Raw genomic sequence first — 21,377 nt, forward strand, 5'->3', positions numbered from 1 at the left:
TACACCCCTATAGTTCTGATGGTATAACTCCCCATGTGGACACTGGAATTCTACAGGCATTCATGCAAGATTAAAAAGCATCCACAAGGCATAATTATACCACTCTAGTCTCTGGTAAATTTCCTCTAATAAAGACGACCTTTCAATGTTGAAAAAATGAAATGTTATTTGGGAGCAAAGACAGAAAGGAAAAGCCCTTCGATTTCCTAATGCAGAAATTTTATGAGGTTTTCTGCTCTTTAGCTACAACCTAGCTATATAAGCATGAACAAAAAAAAATATTACAACTGTGAAAACAAAGGTTATTTGGATGATGCATTTTGACTGACTACCAGTCAAAGCACACTGACCCGAAATGATATCACAATTACTCAAGGTCATTTGCCAAGGTTTGGGAATTTTTAAAGATCTATGTCATCTTCCCTCTTAATATCATGGGTACAATTGATTTGTGGCATACATGTTCCTCAGCCTCTGTAAGATATACTTAAGCAGCAAACTGTTTTGTGCCATTGCATAAAAATGGATGTGAGCTCTCAGTGCCATAATGAGAGAATAAATGACAAAATTACAGTAGGTTTTGTACTCTCTGTGCAAAAGACAAAGGCAACAATTCTGCTCTTTCCTTAGTTCCTTCACCTTGTAGCTATGTGGTTAAAAAGCACTTCCAGTGCTCAGTTAGATAAAACTTACCAAAAACTAAACATGAAAATAGAGGAGTTGATGGTTAAGGCATCCAAGAAATCATAATTCTTTTATATATGGGCATAAGGGTTAAAAAAAATAGAATCTCCTGAAATAAAGTAAATTTAACTCCACATTTCCCTCAGGTTCTCATTACAGAAGTAAATTAAGGTTGTCTGGATAGGATTTAACTGTGTGTTTTCTTTTTTAATATATTTCATTTTATTGAAGCACAATATTTTCCCTATATTTTCTAGGTTTCAATTATTTTTTTATAGCTAATGGACTTCTAAAATATTTTAACATTAATATTCTAATACATTTAGCTTTTGCATAGTTTCTTGGCAATGATTTTTTTTCTTTGATTTCTTTTCTTTACAATTATTAACAATGTTATACATGAGCATTAAGAAATAATCATGTGGATAATATGACCTTTAGTAACCAAAATATATGGGGCAAAATTAGCATATTGCTTTTCAATGTCTTTGTATCACAATTGCCTGAACGTTCAAAAGTCATGAAGCTTAACACTGATTTACAATTCATCATCACATCAGACATGTAAATTATTATGGGAGAACTCAAGATTTCTTGTTTCTGAGTCCCAGCTAGGGCTAGGCATATTTAGAAGGAGAGGTGAGACCCACAGGAAAATAAGTGAAAGCTTCAGTAGAGTCACTCTGCACTGTTCAGAAATGTAACTTAGTAGGTTAAAAAACAAATAAAAAGCGAGGGATGGGAAAGGCAGCTGGGACATGACTAAAAACAGCCAAGTGTTGAGAGAGCCTTCATTTGCTGTGTGGCAGAGCTGAGTTCAATTCTGCACTGCATCCAGGCTTGCCCCTTTTCCCTCCCAGAGGGACAGCCTCACCACTGGACAAGTCTCATCATTCCAGCCATGGATGATGGAGCATTTCCTAAAAGATGCTGCATGCCCTCAGAAAATGGGAAAGAGATCATCCTACCCCTCAAGCAGGCTGGCTGCTCCTGACAGGCTAAACTCTGATATCTCTGTGGCCAGCCCAGAGCTGTTGACCCCACCTTGACTACTGGATATATCATCATAATTACTCACAATTATACGGTTAATGTATTTTTTAATTTTAATCTGTGCTTCTTAAGCTCTAGACTGACTAATTTTAGTTCTATGGTAAATCTGAAGAGTCTGCACTGGCAATTTTGGAGATAATTCTATATTAATTAAAACAGCAAATTTCTTGCAGAATCTGCTGAAAATAATTTTACTGAAACAGTGGGTGGTGGTGTAAAATTAGTGAGCATCCATCTTGCACTCAAAGAGAAAATAAGGTCAAGTATGAGAGAATGTATTTTCACATATAAATCAGATACATTGCCTTTGGTTTTCGTACAACACAGATGCTATGGTTCAGAAGGGGAACCTGTTCTTCTATTACTTTTTTGAGTTTAATCAGTAAGCTCTAAAAATTTTTCTTGTAGCAATTGAAAGTACTTTTTTAATAGCCTGCTGAGGTACAAACATATACTCCTGTTTCAGTTGCTACATGGTCTGTACCCTCCTTCAGGGGGCAGACCTAGTAGCTACAGACACATGGTTCCTCCTGCTGCATCTGAGATCAGGGCTACCTACAGGACTCAATGAATGCTACTTCAAAGCCTCCTTGCCCAAAAATTTCCAGAGTTTCCTCGAGTCTCCTACCCTGTCTTCTACATGAAGTCACACTAGAGTATTTCACCCTTCAGAACACATGAGTCTATCACTGGAAGCACCACGCAGTTATTCCTAGCACAATCCAGTTCCATGAGCTTCTGGAAACCTAGCCAATGATCACTGAAATAATACCTTAAAATTTCAATTTGCCTCCTACACCACAGTATTCAAGTACTAGGCTGAACATCTGTGCAATAAGTAGAGGTGTCTCCTGCATTGTGTAAAGCAGAACCCAAACTTACTCACAGAGCTGTGAACAACACCTTCATGTTTGGTAAACAGTGGCAGCTGCATCTGCACAGCGCATAGAAAAGGAGATGAGAAAATACTGTGTTCTGGCTATAGTAGCACGCACTGCTGCACAAACCTTTCTTCTGCTCACAGCACATAGGAAAAACCAGCAGTGAAATCTTAGCACTCACAGAATTTTGTTCTAGTAATGTGACCAAATTAACCAGCCATATTATAAGGGCTGTCAAAAGCGTTATCTGATATGCAAGTGCACCAGCAACAACACAAGCTTTAAAAGCTTAAAAGCCATTTTGAGAATTAAACAAAGATTGACAGTATCTCTATTTTGTAGTGCCAACTTTTTGAACACTTTGCATTTGTCAAGAAACATATGATGGCGTTGGCAGCAGTTCCCAGTTAGCACTGGTGCCCTTTGTGAAAGCCACTGCCTAAACAAAGAACTAGATATGGTCTCATCGTCAACAAATTTGAAGTGTCTCTGCTCCACTGGTGAATTTTTGCTATCCTGTAGAAAGATAGAGAAAGAGTGCAGAATTCTGCACTACACAAAATAAGCTCTTCACAGGTTTATTTGGCTGTTCACATGAGCCATTCTATCACTTTTCAGCAACTCCAGCTTAACATTATATCTACAGAATTACAGTAAGCTGAGATAGTCACAGTATTTAAACCTTCAAACAATCTATGCTGCAAATCTGCCAGCCTCCTGTTCGTCAGAACGTTTCATCTCAGCTAAAAATTATCAGTTCAGAAGGATAAGAGCACAGAGGTATACAGATGACTGTAATGCATTCCACCAGACAGCCTTTATAAATTTTTTAGCTGAACTTTCCTCTCTCCTTGTTGTTCTTGCCAACCACATGCAGAACATTTTAAGACAACAGCAATTCCTTGGAGGTTTACATGCACTATTCAATTCCCAACAATAAAAAATAAAAAATAAAATCCTTTTTCTAAATCGAGTTTCATCTCATATTTTTCTTCATTCTAAATTATAACTAGCATCCAGTACTTGCACTGCAGAGCTGAGAAGCTAGCAGAAATTGCCACATTCAATTAGCACAGCAAAAGTAGCAAACTAGAAATAAGATTTCATTTACTTTAATTCACTAGTTGGTTGCCACAAATACTGGTCTGTAAAACATGGAATTCTGAATACTCCAGACATTATTTTCCTTTCATGAAGATGTTTGTTTACTTTGGCAGTGATTCTCTTGGGAGAAAGTCTAATGACTTCCACCACCAAAAAAATCCAGAACAAAAAAGAAACAGAAACTGCCACTAGCAAGCAAGAGAATATTAGTCTACTGCACTGGTTAAACTCCAGGGCACAAAGGAGAAAAAACAGAATAGATCACTGCTTTGCATTCTTGTGACCAGAACCCATATCCTTCAAGTTTAGAAGGCTTTCATGATGGAAGTCAGACTTTGAATAAAGCAAGAAAGCTGCCCATCTCCTGTGAATTTTAAGATTTTTAACCTTAAAAACAAATGAACCAAAACATAACATGAGGGTGGGAATAAGAGAACAAAGCAAACTATTTCAATCGCTGGTATTAGTTTTTTCCACTGCTTTTAATCTCATTTCAACACACAGTGACCTAAGAAAGGTTCTTTTTAACCCAGTTTTGTTATAGCTGAGTAATTATTTTTTTTTTTTTTAATGAGAAAAACTACCAGGAGAAAAGGTAAGCTACTGTAACTCAACAGTCTGTTCACTGCTGAAAACTACTGCCCTACCTTCCTCCTAAGGGTGCACGACTATTATTTTCAGAGTTTAAAAAAATCAAGAACAGAACAGTGAATGAAGCATATTGTTATAATTCTTCAGACCTCCTTTTCCTGTGAAATGTCAAACCTCATCATCTGCTTTTCTATATGAATAACCTGCAGTCCCAGACTGTTTACCATGTTTCCATGGGAGGAAAATGTCATTAACAAAACGTCAGCTTTAGGGTTAAGAGGAAGCAGCTCTATCAAAAGCATGTGAATCGTGTATTTTGTTACCAGTTAGAACAATGTGCTGTTCCTGGAATGCATATGCAAGCCCATGTCACAGTTTAGGCTGAGCAACAAAGCAGGCACATGTCACAGACCACAGGACAGCACACGGTGTGCTTCCCTAAACAGCCTGATCCCAGGGAAGATTGAGCAGATCTTTAGCAGAACCCTTGCAAGCACTGCAGGACAGACACAGCTACCTAAATAGAGAGGGCTAACAAAGACCCTAGGAAAAGAAGTAGATACGCAAAACAAGAAAGAATGGTGAAACAGCAAGAGAAAACAAGAAACAGATTTTTTTTTTTTTTTTGTGGTTGTAGAGCCTTGGAAAAGAGGTCAAATGGAGTAGTAAATCATTGCAAATGGTGAAAGGCTTATAAATATTGTGGACTGTGGAAGGAACAACCTGTTGCATTACAAGCAGGCAGTGAGTCTCTACTATGCTCAGCCTATCCACAAAAGGTTTTTTGAAGTCAATACTATCTGTAACATTTACTTTTAACTGTAATATGAAAAAAAAAAAAAAAAGAAGCTGTGTTTAGTATTGGAATGAAAGCAAAGATACTTCTAATGTGCACATCTAATTGCAGCCCATATTCAAAATCACAGGTATGGAGATTTTCCAACTAGCTAGTAGGAGGGGAAAGCAGATTCTACTACTGGTCAGAGCTATTTTGTTTTGTATACATTAGGTTCCTGAAACTCTTAGTGAGTGTGTCCATTTACAAAACGAGGAAGCGCTGAAATAGCTCTAGGTACATATCAAGTCTACGTACCATGTCTAAGTTTCATGACTTGTGGTGTGTTCACAAAAACTGTAACACTTGTTAGGCGATATCTGAGCATTACAAAGTATGGATCCTATCCCACAAAAGAAGGCAGACATTTTTAAAGGAGCTAAATCCACAGTCCACTCTGAAGTGCACAGCATCTCGGCACAGTCCCATTCAATTCTTATAACCGCTAAAGGTTTTACTGTTCAACCAAAAAAAAAAAAAGAAAAGTGAGCCAAAATCCTTTCTCGTACTATAATATCCTGTTCCTAACACTGGCCAATAGAAGATGCAATTCTCCTGGGTTTATAAAAGGAAAGAACCTAAGCTGTGCATGGCAATTTCTAGAAGAGATAACCACTCAGGGGCAAAACCACTACCTTGATGATCCCTTTCATGTCACTCAAATGGCAGCCAGAAGAGCTGCTCTGTAACCCTTACAGTTTATTTTGTCTTTATACAGTTATAGTTATTTTACATAGGTTAATGTGATTTGTCCTTATACTTTCCATTCTGTAGCACTGCTGGTTAAACTCACCACACACAATTTAACACCCACTGCATGATGCAGAACACCAGACAATATGATTGTTGTCTTTCAGGCACCAACATTTCCAGGAGAGCTGTCAGCCCCAGCTGCCCCACAGGCCCCCCAGGTGAAGTCAATGCCTGGCACATTTGTTGGAATGAGTATACAGAAGCAGGTTGATTAATGGCTGCAAAAACAATAACTTATGTATATTTGGTTCTGCTATACTGACAGCTTGCTTTGCAACATCTGTTTTTTTCAATTTACATATTACATATAGTGATATTGCATATGGCTTGGCATTTGTAATGTTTGTTGTCTAGTCTAAGGAACTCATCCCAGCTCCATGACTCTCTAGCTTCTTCAAGTCACTCAGGTGAGGCATGGCTCTGCCAGCATGCACTCCTCTTCAGGCAGTCTCACTTCAGTAACCATCAGGGAACATGGAGTCCAAGACTCTCAGTACACCCTAAGGTCTGGAAAGACAAATTTTGGGAGCTCCTGTGTTACAAATAAGTCAGGTACCTAAAGGAATCATAACACAGGCTTAGCTTGTTCTTACACATTTTTCTTAGGCATTTATTTTCAGACAATATTACCTTCCAACTAGTCTAATCCAAAAAAAAGCTCTCAAGCCTTCCCTAGAAAAGCTAGGATAAAAGAAAGCAGGAAGGAATCAAGGGATTACAAGGGAGAGAAAAACATTAACGCAAGAGGGTGTAAAGGCCAAATTGTCCAAAATCAAGAAACTGGAGAGCGGAGAGAGAAAACAAACTGCCAAGGACAGGCCTCAGCACCTCCTGATGGCACCAAGGTGCCAGATAAGAGACTTGACTTGGTGGAGGAGAAGCCAGAACTTGTGGCCTCAGCACACAACAAGGAGTTTTGTATCTGAGGCAGAAGAGCTTGCAAGATGCTTGGTTTGATTTGGTACAACTGCTCTAGCTTGTATTAGACTCAAGTAGTGTGTGCCACAAGACCAGGGACCACCACAGACCTACCAGATTCTGCAGCAAGACAGCCAAAACCTTTCCTCACAATCAACAGAGAGATCAAGTTTCTGGCTCTAAAAGTACCTTTGTTAGGGGATGAATCATCCTTTGATAGCACCTGTCTTGTGTTTGTGGAACATTAGGCAGCTAATACAGAGTGGACACTTACTTTTTACATGGCTAAAAATAGATGATCTTCACTCCGTGAAAGCTGACTTAACAAACACATGCAATTGGGGTGAGTGGCTACCATGCCAGAGATAAGCTGTCATGAAGGATGTAAGTCTTGTCTTCAAGACTTGTCTTCACTCTTGTCTTTCATTCACAAGACTTGTCTTGTCTTGTCTTCACTCTTGTCTTTCATTCAATTTTAAAAATACTTGCATAGGCCAATACAGCTGTTTTGAAGGAAGAATTGCTAGAATTTGGGCTTGATTGAAAAGTGAGGGACAGGGAAGCTGACTGCTTACAAAAAAAAAAACCCTCAACTGAACGTCCTACACACTCTGAAGAAATAGGCATCTGGTTATAGGAGACTGCAGTGCAGCACTGCTTCCACTGTTGTTAGACACTGCCTGAGAACGCCCCAGGTAGAGGTCAACTTCTGTTCAGGCTTGCACACAACTCAATGTCAGGTGTATGACAGGAGCACAAAGGGAAGCCAAATGCTACCAGTTCTGCAGCTCACCAAACTAATGTTTGTGAGAACTGTGCTGTGAAGCAATTCACTCTTCAGAGAGGAACCAGTACTTGGCCTGCAACATTTACTCAGCATGTGAGCATCTGTAAGGCCTTGGTCTGCACTCTGGATTTCTTAGCCCTCGTAAGACTGCCAAGTTCTTGAAACAAACGCCAATATAACAAGTAATTCTGGAGTGCTATGCTGTAATACAGCAAAGAGAAACACGTATCAGTTATTCTTCGATGCTGCAAATGTATTTGCATGTTAACCATGCACTGTAGCACAGATTCTCCAATATATATCCACACAGGTTCACAACCATATCAGAGATGACTGGAAATGCTAAAACATTTTTTTCCTCTCTATGTTTTATATGCATATATAAAATATGCGCAGATCTAAGAAAAAGAATCGTTACGCTGGGTGAGACCAAAGGTCCACGGGGCAGGAGGAATGAAGCCATCCAGTCGCTGATAGCAGGCATGGACAGATGCCTAGAGAAAAGTTCAACAGGTCAAGCACATAATGACACTTTTCCCAAGTACTCACACATTCAACAGCCCTGTATGAATTCTCCCACTGCTGAACTACAGCCTCCCCAGAGCACAAAGAGAGGCCGCTGGTTTTAGTCTTTTTAGGGACATATACATCGACATCAACGTTACATCTGTACGTGCCAAACTGTTAATTTGTTTGCATTGAACAGCTGCCAAGAACTGTGCTTCCACTGTACGGAAAGGGTAAAACCCCACCTTTGATACTGGAATACCTCAGAAGCCACCACCCCGTGCCACCACACCTCAGCACGGGCTCCGCCCGAGCTCCCGTGGGTCTCTGAGGTGCCCAACAAAGCTCCCGGCAGGCCCCGTGTGTGTGGCGAGGAAGGGGTGACGAGCCCATGTTCCCGCGGGAGCTCTGGACGCTGCAGTGCCGCACGGGACAGGGAAACGAAGAGGGAAAGGAACAGGGAGAGTCCCGCGCCCCGATCCCACAGGGAGCACGGGCACACGGCGCACCCCGCACCCGCGCCCCGAGGGGCGGGGCCGGCCCGGGGCTGGGCGGGGCCTTGGCACCCGGCCCGCCTCGTGCCGCCGCGCTCGCGCTCCACCTCCCGCCCCGCCCCGCCTGTGGCGCGCGGTCGTGCGTCAATGCAAATAAGCGGCGCGCGAGGCGAAGGGGCGGGGCGATCCCCCTCCCCCGCCCCCAGTGAGCGCCTGACGGGATCACAGGCGGCCGCAGAAAGCGGCGTCACGGCTGCCCCTGCCCAGTCTGCTGGGATAAAAGCCGCTGCCGCAAAACGAAATAAAATCTCTTTATTTCAGGTGTTTCTCTCTTGATGATAGAAAAGTCGTCGAAGCCCAATGAGAACCTTCCTTGCCCAAGCGGCCTACAGGGCTGGCACCTCCCTCTGGCTGAAGTGGTAGCACCCACCCGGCCCGTCGGCGCCAGGGGGGCGGGCTCCGGGCCTGATGCATTATTCATGACGGGGCAGGCCCACAGGCTTTTATTACCAGGGTCCGCCGGGCTGGGGCGGTGCCTGTGACGTCACTGTGACGGATGTTCCGGCGGTCTTAAGGGCGCCGCGGCGGCTCCGAGCCGGCAGCGGGGCGGGGGCGGTCGGGGGGCAGCAGGAGCCTCGCTGAGGAGACCGGGTCGCCTGCCCTGTGGAGGTACCGGCGGCCACCCCTCCTTCCCTCCCCGCCAGTGCCAGGCCCGGGAATGCCCCGCTGTCCCTCTGCGTTGCGGTGTGGCGGCTGGGGGGGTCGGACGGAGGAGTTTCTGTCCGGGGGCAGTGACCTGTCCGGGCGAATTCCTGATCTAGTGGATCTCTCTGGGTGCGACTGCAGGCGGGAAGGGCCGCCTTACCGGGGGTCCCAGTAAACGAAAAGGAAATCTCCGATAAAAATGGGCTTGTATCAAAAACCTGCAATATTTTTAAAGCAGTACAGTGGCGTTGATGGGAAAGAAGAGAGCTTTATTCTATAAATAAGCTATTTCGGGACTTACATAGTGTTTTGCGATAGGCGGGTGTTTAAACTCTACCCCCGCCCCCCAACACTTCGCCACAAAGATTATTAATTATCTTTGTCTCTTTAGTGTGCTGAGGTGGGGGTTCACCTCTGCGCCGAGCCGGTGTCAGGGGAGCTCCCGCAGCCGGCCACCTCAGCCCCTGCCCACCGCCGGGTCCTTCCCCTCCCCGGAGCGGCCGCAGCCGCCTCGCCTCATTCCTCCTGCCCCTTGCCGCCCGCTGTAGCCGGTTCGTCCGGCAGCCGGGTCGCCGCTGCCCGCCCTGTTTCCCCTCAGCCGTCGCTGCTGCGCATCATCAAAACATGCAGGATGAGCTGCTCCTGGGGGTGACACAGCAGCAACCAGGCAGCGAGAGGCTGGGCAGCAGCCCCGCGTCGGGACACCCCCCTCTCGGCCACCCCTCCTCTGACTTTAAACCCTGTCTCAGCCCCCACCAGGATTTAAACAAGCAGCAAGCGCAGCAACCACAGCCGCCGCCTCCTCAGCTGAGCCAGAAGAGGAAAGAGTTTAAGCAGCAGCTCAGCAGCCCAGCCCAGCTCGGCAGCAGCCACCCCCTGAATAACCACCACCCCCCAGACTATCATCACCACCCCCCTCAGCAGCAGCAGCAGCAGTTCAGCCACCCCACTGACAAGTACCAGCAGCAGGAGCACAGGCAACAGCAGCAGCTCCAGCTCCTCAGCGCTCAGCCCCCGGAGCCGCCGCGGACGGGGGATCACTCGCACCACCGGCCCGTCGGCCCCGCCGAGCACCAGGGCGGCGCGGACAGGGGGGGGTTGGAGCGGCTCGCCCCTTCCTGCCCGGGGGGATCGGCGTCCGCGGACCCCAATGTGGGGGTGGCCGCCGCCTCCTGCGTGAATCCGCCTTCGTCTCCTCATCTGCAGGCGAGAGCCAAGCTGCCCCCCATGGAGTCCCCCCCGAACAGCCACTTACTGGGCAGCCCCGGGAACCTCCTGCCCGGCGGGCTCGGCTCTGGCTTCAGCAGCCTGCAGAGCCCGGAGATCCCCAGCCCCCATCACCAGAGCGGGGGCGGCTCCTCCTCGGCGGCTTCCCCTCCTCCTCCGCCGCTGCCCGGCTTCGGCACCCCCTGGTCGGTGCAGACCTCGTCGCCGCCTCCGCAGCAGACGCAGCAGCCTCCGGTCTCCAGTGGCGGCGGCGGGCAAATCAGCGCGATGCCACCCCCGAGCCCGGAGTCCGAGACCAGCTTCTACCCGGGGATCCCGTCATCGATCAACCCCGCTTTCTTCCAGAGCTTCTCGCCGGTGTCTCCTCACAACCCCTGCGCCGGGCCCTTCAGCAGCCCCTTCTCGGCCGCCGCCCCCCCGCCGCCGATGAATTTACCTCAGCAGCAGCAGCAGCAGCAACAGCAGAACCGGAGATCCCCTGTGAGCCCCCAGCTCCAGCACCAACACCAGGCGGCGGCCGCAGCCGCCGCCTTCCTGCAGCAGAGAAACTCCTACAACCACCACCAGGTACCGGGCGGCGGCCGCGGCGGGGAGCCCCGGGGCGGGGAAGGGGGACGCGGGGAAGGGACGGAGGCTCCGCTGCCCTCGGTCGGCCGGCTGCGGGACCCGGGCGGCTTCGCTCTCGCCGTCGCCGGGCGAGGCTGCGCGGCGGTGACAGCCCGGCGGGACCGCGGCGGCAGGGCGGGGCCGGCCCGGCGGGAGGGAGGGCACCTGCGCCCCCCGCCCGGTGCGGCGCCGGGCGGCCGGAGGGGTCGGGCCGGAGGGGTCTGTGGACAGCAGCCGCCCCGCTGCTGGCCTCTCTCCCCGCCCGTTCCGGGTGGCAGGTGCCGGTGTGGCTCTTCTTGCCCTCCTTGGTGCGCCGTCGCCTCCTGAGGGACGCCGGGGCTTTAGTCGGGACGAGTAAAGAGAGTTTGGGCTTAAAAAAAACCAAACAGCTCAGCCACTTCTGTTGGTGTCTGGGAGTTCCGCCGTGCAAACGCCCCCCTTGTCCCCCCGAGTCGCCCGCGGCGGACGCAGTGTCCCCGGAACAATGAGTCTGACAGCTCCGGCCGGCGCCGCCCCCCCGGGCAGCCCCTTCCCCAGCCGCGGGCCGGCTCTCGGGCAGGCTCGGTCGGACGGGCGCAGGTCGCCGCGAGGAGGGTCAGATGCGAAAGTTGACACCGTGCTGCCTTTTCAGGGCTCGTGACTGATATTGCTTGAATATGTATCTGAGGACAGCGCAGTGTTTCAAGTTCTGTAACCGATTTTAATCGAGGGGTTTAACAATCCCGTGTTAAAATTAAAATTTACCTTCCTTCCTGGAACAGAATATTGTAAGAAATCAGTGAGAAGCAAATCCGTGTTAATATTAGCAGCTGTTGCATTATAAGCCCATTTTGCTCCAATAATTTGTTCATTTATGAAAGGATGAAGTTACATAGGCCTCATCTTAATTTTTTTTTTCATACTAGTATTAAATCCAGTCAGATTTAATCAGTGGCGATTCATTTGTATCAGAACTGGAATGCTCACATTGTGTGCCTGTTGAAGGACTCATTACGATGCATTATGATTAGGAGCTAGTTGTCCTTAACATTTATAATAACCTTCTTCAAACAAATTCCAAGCAATTCTCCAACAGTGAGGTGTACAGGAATTTTCTCTCACAAGTTGTGGGGATACTTAAACAGTGCCATGACAGCATAGCTAGCAATATTAGAGGCTTGTTAACATTTGGCATTATCTCTGAAGGTTTGTTTCACAATAGAGTGCCTGCCTCTCCCAAAATTCCAACGCAAGTATTCCAGTTTTACAACATAATTATCTATAATTATATAGAATAGGATGTTTTCCTGATCACTTGACCAAGAATGGCTTTAGTGGTTTTTTGGTTTGTTTTCTGAGGGTGAGGGTGGTGGAGGTGTTGTTACAATTTTATCTTTCTGTCTTCAGAAAGTTCTCTTTTACCTGATACATAACATACTGACATGCTTTAAATTTTTAAGTTATTAGAATGCAGGTTGAGGGCTGCTTGCAGCTAAGCTTAGAGATAAAAGTACTGTGTTTTCACTTCACAGAACTGAATTTAGAATCATCACACACACCCCCACTCCATTTCCATGTTTGAGGAAAAGCATTTCCAAGAACAGTCAGGTTTGAGACTACTAAAGATAAATACAGATCTTCACTGTCAGTCATGCTCAGTGGATCCACCTCTTGGTAATATGACAACCACTATAGGTCACTTTTTAGCAGAAGTTTTATCTTAGGAATAAAAACTGAATCCTTTAAAAATCGTCTTTCTAAAAACTGCTTCCATTTGCATATTAGAGAATGTAGTGCACTTTAAAGTGTATTTAGGTAGGTATAAAGTACAGCAGATCTGGATAGGAGAAGAAATCATAAAAAAAATTTCTAGAGTACACCGTGCTGAATCCCACATATTCATTACTCCAGAAATTACTCCATTCAGTACTCCAGAAACATTTGAGCAGTGGCTTCAGAATAATGCATTTTAATGGAATGTTCAGATAGCTCCTTCAAACAGATTCTCTGTACAGTAGTCAGTGCTCTTTTTGCTCTTATATGGTAATACTGAGACAATGATATTCAAAATACTGGAGTGGGGGGAATTAAATCTGCCGTATGAATTTTAATTTTTAAATTTCTACTCATTGTAGTGAAATGCTACTACTGATTGAGTAGAAATAAAATGCTATTTTAATAAAAAATTTAAATTATATATTTGAAGTTATTCTGTTATTTTTGCAGAGATTTCATCATACAATAGCAAGTAATGTATGATAAAAATGGGTTTCAGGGTTTTTTTAAAATTTGTTTTACACCCTGAAATTTTTCTTCTGCGTAGCTTAAAAAATGCTACCAGTTGCTAAAATGATAATAATAAAAATGATATTCAAAGGTGCCTGCACAAGTACTGCAGCATTTTTTGGGGACACATACTGAGAAGTAGGAATTACTTTTTTTTTTTTAATGAAGCTGTGTTTTCTTTCTTTATTCAGTAGCTAATTTACATGTTATCAGAAAAGAGTGGTTTATAGAAATCTCTGCGCATTGCTTACTTGGTGGTTGGTTGTTTTGGGCTTTGGGTTTTTTTTAAGTAGAAAATAATTTGTAGTATTTTCAGAATAATAGAAATTAATCTTTCTTTTTTAGCCTCTTCTGAAGCAGTCACCCTGGAGCAATCAGAGCAGCGGCTGGAGCACAGGAAATATATCCTGGGGAGGAATGCATGGCAGAGACCATCGTAGAACTGGAACCATGGGAATTCCAGGAACTATGAACCAGATCTCTCCTTTGAAGAAACCCTTTTCTGGTAATGTCATAGCTCCTCCTAAATTTACTCGCTCTACTCCATCACTGACACCAAAATCGTGGATTGAAGATAATGTTTTCCGAACTGACACCAACAGTAATACTCTCCTTCCTTTGCAGGTAAGGATGGTATAGCTGGTGTGTTCATGGTCTTGCGTAGCATTTTTACTTCATGCATTTTAAATGAGAACTAATCGGTGGTTGCAGTCCTGATGCTTGGTTTGAAAATTGTTTCTGTATCATTTTTAGTCTTAAATTGCAATTAATCCCCATATGTTGAGTGTGTTCAGCAATACATGGTTCTCACAGTTGAATAAGAATATTGATTGTCAAAAAACATACAAGCTGCAGGCACTGATGAAGCAATAAAACATAGTATGTTTAATCCAGCAAGTATTTTCTGCCTATGGTAATGCTTGTATTCTTATAACTCCCTTTCAACCTCAGGGTATTTTTTGTTTGCTTTGTCCTTCTACTTAGGTTTTCTTACTTTTGTAGATGGTTCTCAAGTCTTTGACATGTTCGTCTTTTATTGGTATTCTAAGCTGATGTTTGTGTGTCAGCAAGATTTTTTCCTCCACATGTTTTATGTTTTGTTTCATCTGGAGGCCCTGGGATTTAGAAGTGTTAAATGGAAGGATGTGTCTTAGAACTAAAGATCTGGATTCACCTGCTGAATTTTGCCAGTGAAGTCTCACGTGACTTCCTTAAAGTCACTTAACTCCACCCTTAGTAATCTCTTGGTAAAATGTTATTTTTCCCCACTCTTACCTATATTAATTGAGTTATTCCTTGTTAGCAGAGGCCTTTCATTTGCTATAATTGTGACCACATTTGAGCTGTATTTGCATAAATGGCAATCTAATGTTTACGTAGCTGAAGTAGTGGCAAATGATGCTCCTTGGGACCAGATTTCCTTCTAGAGTTCTGGGTTTTTTTCTGGTGAATTTGGCACAGGAGGCCATGTCCTGACTCTATCCAGGTGCACTTTGATAGTTGCAGTGTTTTTGAAGCTTACCTGATTTTTGGATATGCCGAAGTTATGCTGAACTGTATACATGTGGACCTGATACTGTCAGGACAGGTTCCACTAAGTAGGCTTTCTAGCTGGAATATCGTAGTTCAGTTATCTTTTGTGTTGGTAGAAAGATGGGGGGAAAATGTGGTATTCTTCAGGAATTGTGTTCTATTAAGGAAAACAGATTACAGAAAAATAATGCTTTGCAGTGCAGGGCAGCAAAAATAGCAGAAAATAAATACTGAAATCTGTCCCAAAGATGTTAACCTAAGGAACAGATTTAAAAATATTCATGCCGTCATACATTGAAACTGCTGTAGCATATACACTGGAATTCATACATGGCTAAGCACACAGGTTGTGAATGTATTTGCTCATGCAGTATGCCTTACAATCCACGTGACCAATACTTTGAACTTTCAGAATCTTCTACAGCAGTTTTTGAATATTGATGAACCCATTTTATGTCTAAACAAGTGTCTTCTGCATTTAGGCTATCGATTAAATAATTTGTGTGTAATAAGCTAGGAAATAAATCCTTGCAGTTTAACTTTATAATATCTTAATGTTTCTGTGGAAGGCTTGGCAGATTTTTTTAAGGCATAATGTCAAAGTAAGGAGTTGGGCGTTCTTAATTGTTAGTTACACCAGACTCACCAATTAAATAGGCCTGTTTGGCTATATTTATGCTGTTGATCTATCTATGCTTAAATCTCCTTGACATGTATAAAGTCATAGTTGCAGAACACAGTAAAAATAAACCTCTTTGAAGGGCTGCAATGTTATCTGCTGCTATTGTGGAAACACTGTATGTTTCTATAAATTATTTTGCTACGCTGTCATGTTCTTATTTTTCAGTTAGTACACTATTGTTATATGATTAATTCCTTGTGATGACTGTTACATTTTGCAAGTCATAATGAAAAAGTTAAATGGAGCTTAGAGCTTGTGCTTCTTTTCATCAGGCCTTGTTGGCAATTGCAATGCTGTCTAACACCCATCTTTGCTGATTTGTGCTGTACTTGTCTCCTTCCATAAAAGGCTGTGGTATTTAGATTGAGAATTCTTAAAGATACAGTAGCAATTTCAGAAAATACTAAAAATTAGTACAAATTAAATTTTGTGCTGTTTGGAAAGTCTAGCACAAAAGCATTTATGTGTGTGTAGAAGTTACCTATCTCTTCCAAGCTTCCTCAGAGCAAACACATCTTAGCGTGTGCGTTGGATACATACTGCATCACTCACAGTTCTGCAGAATACCCTTTTCTTTGGACGAACTGCAGTAATAATTTTGTAGGGGAGGGGACAAAGCACCTTTCTTCCAAACTTTAGCTAGCTCAAAATTAGCAATTTAAAAACTGGCTTAGAAAAGCCAGTGCTCTCAGGAACTTTGCATAATCTTCAACATTCGGCTACCATTTTTTAAAAATGCTATATATTTTTGCAAAGTCCAGATAGCATTCAGCACGTCAGCTGCCCATCCATTTTCTGAAAAAACATGTACCTCATGCAAACGTGATAAACCACAAGGGAATTGTATGCAAATTTGAAGCTTTGCCCTTCCATCAAACTTCTTCATTCTTTGGTGTTTGCATTGCTGGGTGGGCCCCAGAACAGAACTGGCATCAGTTCTGATGAAAAAAAAACATTTCTTGACATTAAACTAATATACCAGTGACAATGAATGTCATTACTGATAACTGAGTAAACTATTATGAGTATTGCTTGTGGGTATGAAAGCTAATTTTCTGCACTTCTTAGTTAAAACTAAAACATACCCCATATTAAGTTTAGTTCACAATGGTGACATTAATTCCAGCAAAGCTGCTTTTGCTTCCAGAAATTATGAAAGACATCTCTGAGGATTTTTGAAAAGTTCAGCAGTTTGTTTTGGTTTTAAGTAAAAATAATTAAGCATCATGGCAGCAATGATTTTAATGTGAGCAAATTAAGCATATAGCCAAGTTTTTCTTATGTGCCTCACTGTAAGGGCTTTTCTGCCTTTCTCAGGATAATACAAACTGCATCAAATATAATTCTTTCATAGACATAAAACCTGTAGATGTAATTTTGTCTAAGTTCAGCCATCCTGCTTCCACCATTGTAGGTACTTGATATAGGGAAGGGTTGATGCCTTGCACTTGAATCATTAAAGGGACAGTTAGAAATCTTGTCCAGTATTGACACTGTACAAGTTAAGCATTTAATTGAAGGGCCTATTTCTCTCTCCTTAGAGAGAATCTAGGTTCCTTATTTAGATAATCTAATTCTCTAGAAGAACATACCTGCCACCACTGACCTTATACAGCCCCTGGGATTCCACTTTAGGCACTTACATTGCATTTCAGGAAGTCAGATGATATGAGTGGTCTCTTTTATTCCCTGACCTAAAGTAATAAAAAACCCTGGTTATAGGGTACAAAGTTGAAAATATATTTCTAAACTTTTATGCAAGTGTTTTTCCCCAAAAAACATGCTACAGGCATATGTGGACAAAACCCAAGGACAGAAATCATGTTCTGTATAGGCACTTTTTTCATTTAAACTGCATGTATGAGGAAAATGATTAACTATTTCCAAATTTTTACCCCTTTTTTTTTTTTAAATTGCAGTTTCTGCTAACTCTATTTTGGTTACAAGCTTAGTTTTTCTTACCATCTTGCAAATAATCTTACTAAAATCTGTTAATGTTTAATACTACATATCAGTGTTTGACTACTTTAATTCTAGTCAAAACACTGCATTCTATGAACATGAATCTAATTTCTATGCCTCTTTTGAATTAAGGAAATACACCATGTTTCAGGGTGGTTTTCACCTTGATTTGTCCTTCCTGTTTGTTCAGACAAACAGTGTGTAATTTTCATGGTCCTGAAAGCTGAGTGTTCTTATTCTGTGTTTAAACATAGCTCTCCAGCTGGGGATTGGTATGGTGAGGTAGTATCTTGCACAAATGCAGATTTTTCTTTTTCTGTTTCTTTTTCCTATTTTTTTTAAATGTGCTCAAGTTTTCAAAGAAAGCAATCACATGAAAAACAAAATGAGGTTTAATGTTGTGTCACAACAGGTGTTAGCTTTAGATATTTAATTTAAGCTGCTGTCATGTTCTTCTGCCTCAGAATCACTTCTGTTTGGAAAATTGCGAGTTTTCAATGTGATAATTTTAGTACAATTTCATACGGCTTAACATTTTCAATGGCTAATCTAGATGATACACATACCAGTGAATATTAGGTGAAGAGCAAGTTGTTAAAGTTGGGTTCTTAATGCCATGTTTAGACTCCTAAATGTATGGCCCATTTTTTCAAAAATGTTGAGTATTTGGCAGCTGATGTTAAACTTGAAGGGATTGAGATTATCTAGCTGCTGAGTTTTCTTACTCTTCAGAGTAATATAATTGTCCAAACACTGATCTATAAGCCAGGCTTTACCAGTTTATTTTTACTGAGGCTATGCTGGAACAGAATAGTTTCAGGGTTTTTAATGCAGGGGATTGATTGCCTAGAACTGATTAATATATCACACACAACCCAATATTTGTGTTTGAGGACCATACTGGGGATATCTCTTATTGGGAAAAGCAGTCTATGGCCATGCTTCTACCTTCAGGATCACAACCTTTGAATTAATAGTATTAGGAGCTGCACAGATTAGCCATTCAAAGCAATCAATTAGTGGGAAGTTTCTAGGTCTTACTATGCAAATGTTTTTATGACTATATATGATATAAGATTATTCTGCTGTTATTTAAATTTTCTTGAGTTATATAGCTCATTCTATCACTGCAATACAAAATCAGAGTTAGAAAAATTCAACAAAATATTTCACAGCCATGATAGTATAGCAGTGAGTATATGATGGGTGTTTTATCTCACCTTGTTCTCTGCGTTAAAATGAATGTGTTCTCAGCTAAGGTCCATCCAAAAGTACATTTGCTATATGTGCTGATGTATTTGCATTTAAGTACTCAAGACTGTATAGGTATTTATAGATGTGGGGCAAGTGTGTAAGAAACTCAAAACTTGAATAACAACTTCCCTTTCAAATTTCTAAATGTCCCTTTAAATATTTCATTGAAACTATTAATATATAAATTTTCTAGATTTGCCATGTAAGTCGAGATTGCCAAGACTTTAATCATCTACATGGTGTGGAGTCTGGTTGTTTCCAGGTTATGAATACGCATTCTTGAGTTGAAGTACTCCAGCACTGGGATTTTCTGTTCATTTTTAAATGTTTATGTACCTGGGAAGTGGGTGTGTCTTTGCCACAGGACCTGTTCTTGGTGCATTTTAGGCTCAATTTAGTAAGCTTACGTAGCTGATGGTGTCATTTTGACTTCAAACACTTTGCTGTCAGGTTGAACATTCACAGATGTCTACCAGACATCTTTAGTTCATCTTTACCACTAATGACACTGTGAAAAGTAACCAAGCAATTTTGTGTGTCGACTTTAAGTCTTCCTCCTTGCTTTTTTATAGAGCTAAAATTGTAGTTCAAATAGGTTTTCATGTTTAGTTTCTCATTTACAGTAGTTAGGGTTTCAGCAAGGGGCTTATGATTATAGTATATCCACAATAAAATGAGAATTACTTGAAATTTAGATCTTAGTAGAGGTATTTCAGAATATGTATGTAGGAATTGTTATTACTGCTAGCATTAACAATGAGTACTATATTCAGGTACTTTTTAAAGTGTAGATAGATACTTTATTACTAAATCACCTGTCACTTTCTAGTCTTAAAGTACATTTTTATTCAGGGGTCAGGTTTAAGGTGGAAAAAAATGGAATTTAATAGTTTAGTTGGGGAAGCAGTTTTAAAAAGGCTTCTTTAATTTAGCTTTTAACAAACTCAGTTAATTCATCAAGGTCAAATTTGGAGTCCTTTTTGCAGCCAAGTAAGACCAAACTTGAAATTACTATAAGCTTTATGACTTTTTTCTTCAGCTCCTATCTAATGGTGTTATATTTCTTTAGAATATGAAGAGACCTGTAAAGATCATTCCTTAAAGATACTACCATTTACAGATTTTAATACCTATGTTAGCATTCCAATTTTTTACTTCAAGTAGTCCCACAAATCAGTAGTTTAAAGCATGTTTCCAAAATTCAAAGGTGTCAAGCGTCTTAACTATGAAGTAATGTTTGGGGTTCAAAATAAGCAAAATTATTCACCACTCAATAGCTTTGGTTCTTGTATTTGCTTTATGCATAAGTGAAAATATATAAGCTTAGAGATGTGACTGCAGTTTCTGCAAATGCTCAACAGGATAATCTTTGCATAAATTGCATGGGTATATATATAAGTCCTAAGCAGAATGTGCCAAAAAAACCTATTTGTTCATGAGTTTAGTACTGAAGCTTGCTCCTCGGAGAAAGCTGCTCTTCTCCCATTCATGCATATTCAGACGCATGGCTTGGGGGCTGCTTCTCAAATGCATAGTGTACTTTGCATGACATTGTCAAAAGCTCTTTCTAGCACTTGTATTCTGTGGGAAGGATACTTTGTGCTTTTCCTCTTTCTAAAGTACCATTTTCTGTAAACTTTCTTACATTGATGATTTCTTACTTAACCATATCGCTCAGTCTGCAGTTGTGGTTCTCATATGGGATAAGGTAGATCAAGCAGGAGTCAAACATTTAGACAGGTAAAAGTAAAAAACTAGTCTGAGAATTTGTATTGCTTGGGAGAAGTTAACAATCAGCTCTGAGGGGAAAAAAGCGTTATGTTGTGGTGTTCCACTGAGATACAGACCTTCTGACACAACAAGAGTTCACTTCTTAGCACAGGACTGATGAGCCACAGAGCTGAAGGAAATGAAAAATATTTAACAGGAATTCAACCTTGACAATTCTGGAGTCGGGATGATAGAAAATGTGTATTAGCATACATGCTTGGTTATCAGTGCCTTTGCACTGCTGATTATCTTTAGTTGTATTATTTCAGTGTGGTTGATAACCAGTTATCTTCCAAAACAATCTGAAACTGTCTTTAAGACAACATGAAAATAGTTCTAATATTTGGGACTACTTCCATGTTATTTTAAACGTAGGTCCAGGTTGTTTTAAAAGATAACTGCGTATCAGTTGTGTTGAAATAATGAAACTAAAGCTAATCCTAATTCTTGGGACTGTTTTCACATGCATGGAGATCTGGAACAATCATGTTCTGTGATAGCGCTTTTCGTGCTTGTCCTAAAAATTGACCAAAACCATAATGGAAATTTTCTGATTTAGTAGTGCCTGCTGTAGTGGAATTGTCCAGTTTTAACAGACCTTTCTATAAATTACTGGCTGGTGTGTGACCTACATTACTGAAATACTTTTATGTTCTGCTTTGAAATTAAAGCTTCCTGTTAGCATAGATGATAACTGTTCTCTTGAAAGATATGACGTACATATTTGGGGAGCTCAAAGCAGTGTTGTAGCATTATAAAGCTGAGC

General features: G+C 42.1%; 1 protein-coding gene across 3 annotated transcripts in view; it reads left to right on the top strand.

The window, feature by feature from the left end:
• The first annotated feature begins 7,706 nt into the window (after nucleotides 1–7,706).
• Nucleotides 7,707–21,377, top strand: part of CPEB2 (cytoplasmic polyadenylation element binding protein 2) — a 52,623-nt gene continuing 38,952 nt past the window's right edge. Inside the window, exons 1-2 of one of the 3 annotated variants that reach the window (XM_038134855.1) lie at nucleotides 7,707–11,106; nucleotides 13,756–14,034. In XM_038134855.1, the coding sequence (XP_037990783.1) occupies nucleotides 9,937–11,106; nucleotides 13,756–14,034 (1,449 nt within the window). In that variant the 5' untranslated portion in view covers nucleotides 7,707–9,936. The remainder of the gene's footprint in view (nucleotides 11,107–13,755; nucleotides 14,035–21,377) is intronic. The other 2 variants (XM_038134853.1, XM_038134854.1) reach the window with 2 other exon arrangements.

The sequence above is a fragment of the Motacilla alba genome, chromosome 4 (assembly GCF_015832195.1).
Source record: "Motacilla alba alba isolate MOTALB_02 chromosome 4, Motacilla_alba_V1.0_pri, whole genome shotgun sequence".
NCBI lineage: Eukaryota > Metazoa > Chordata > Aves > Passeriformes > Motacillidae > Motacilla > Motacilla alba.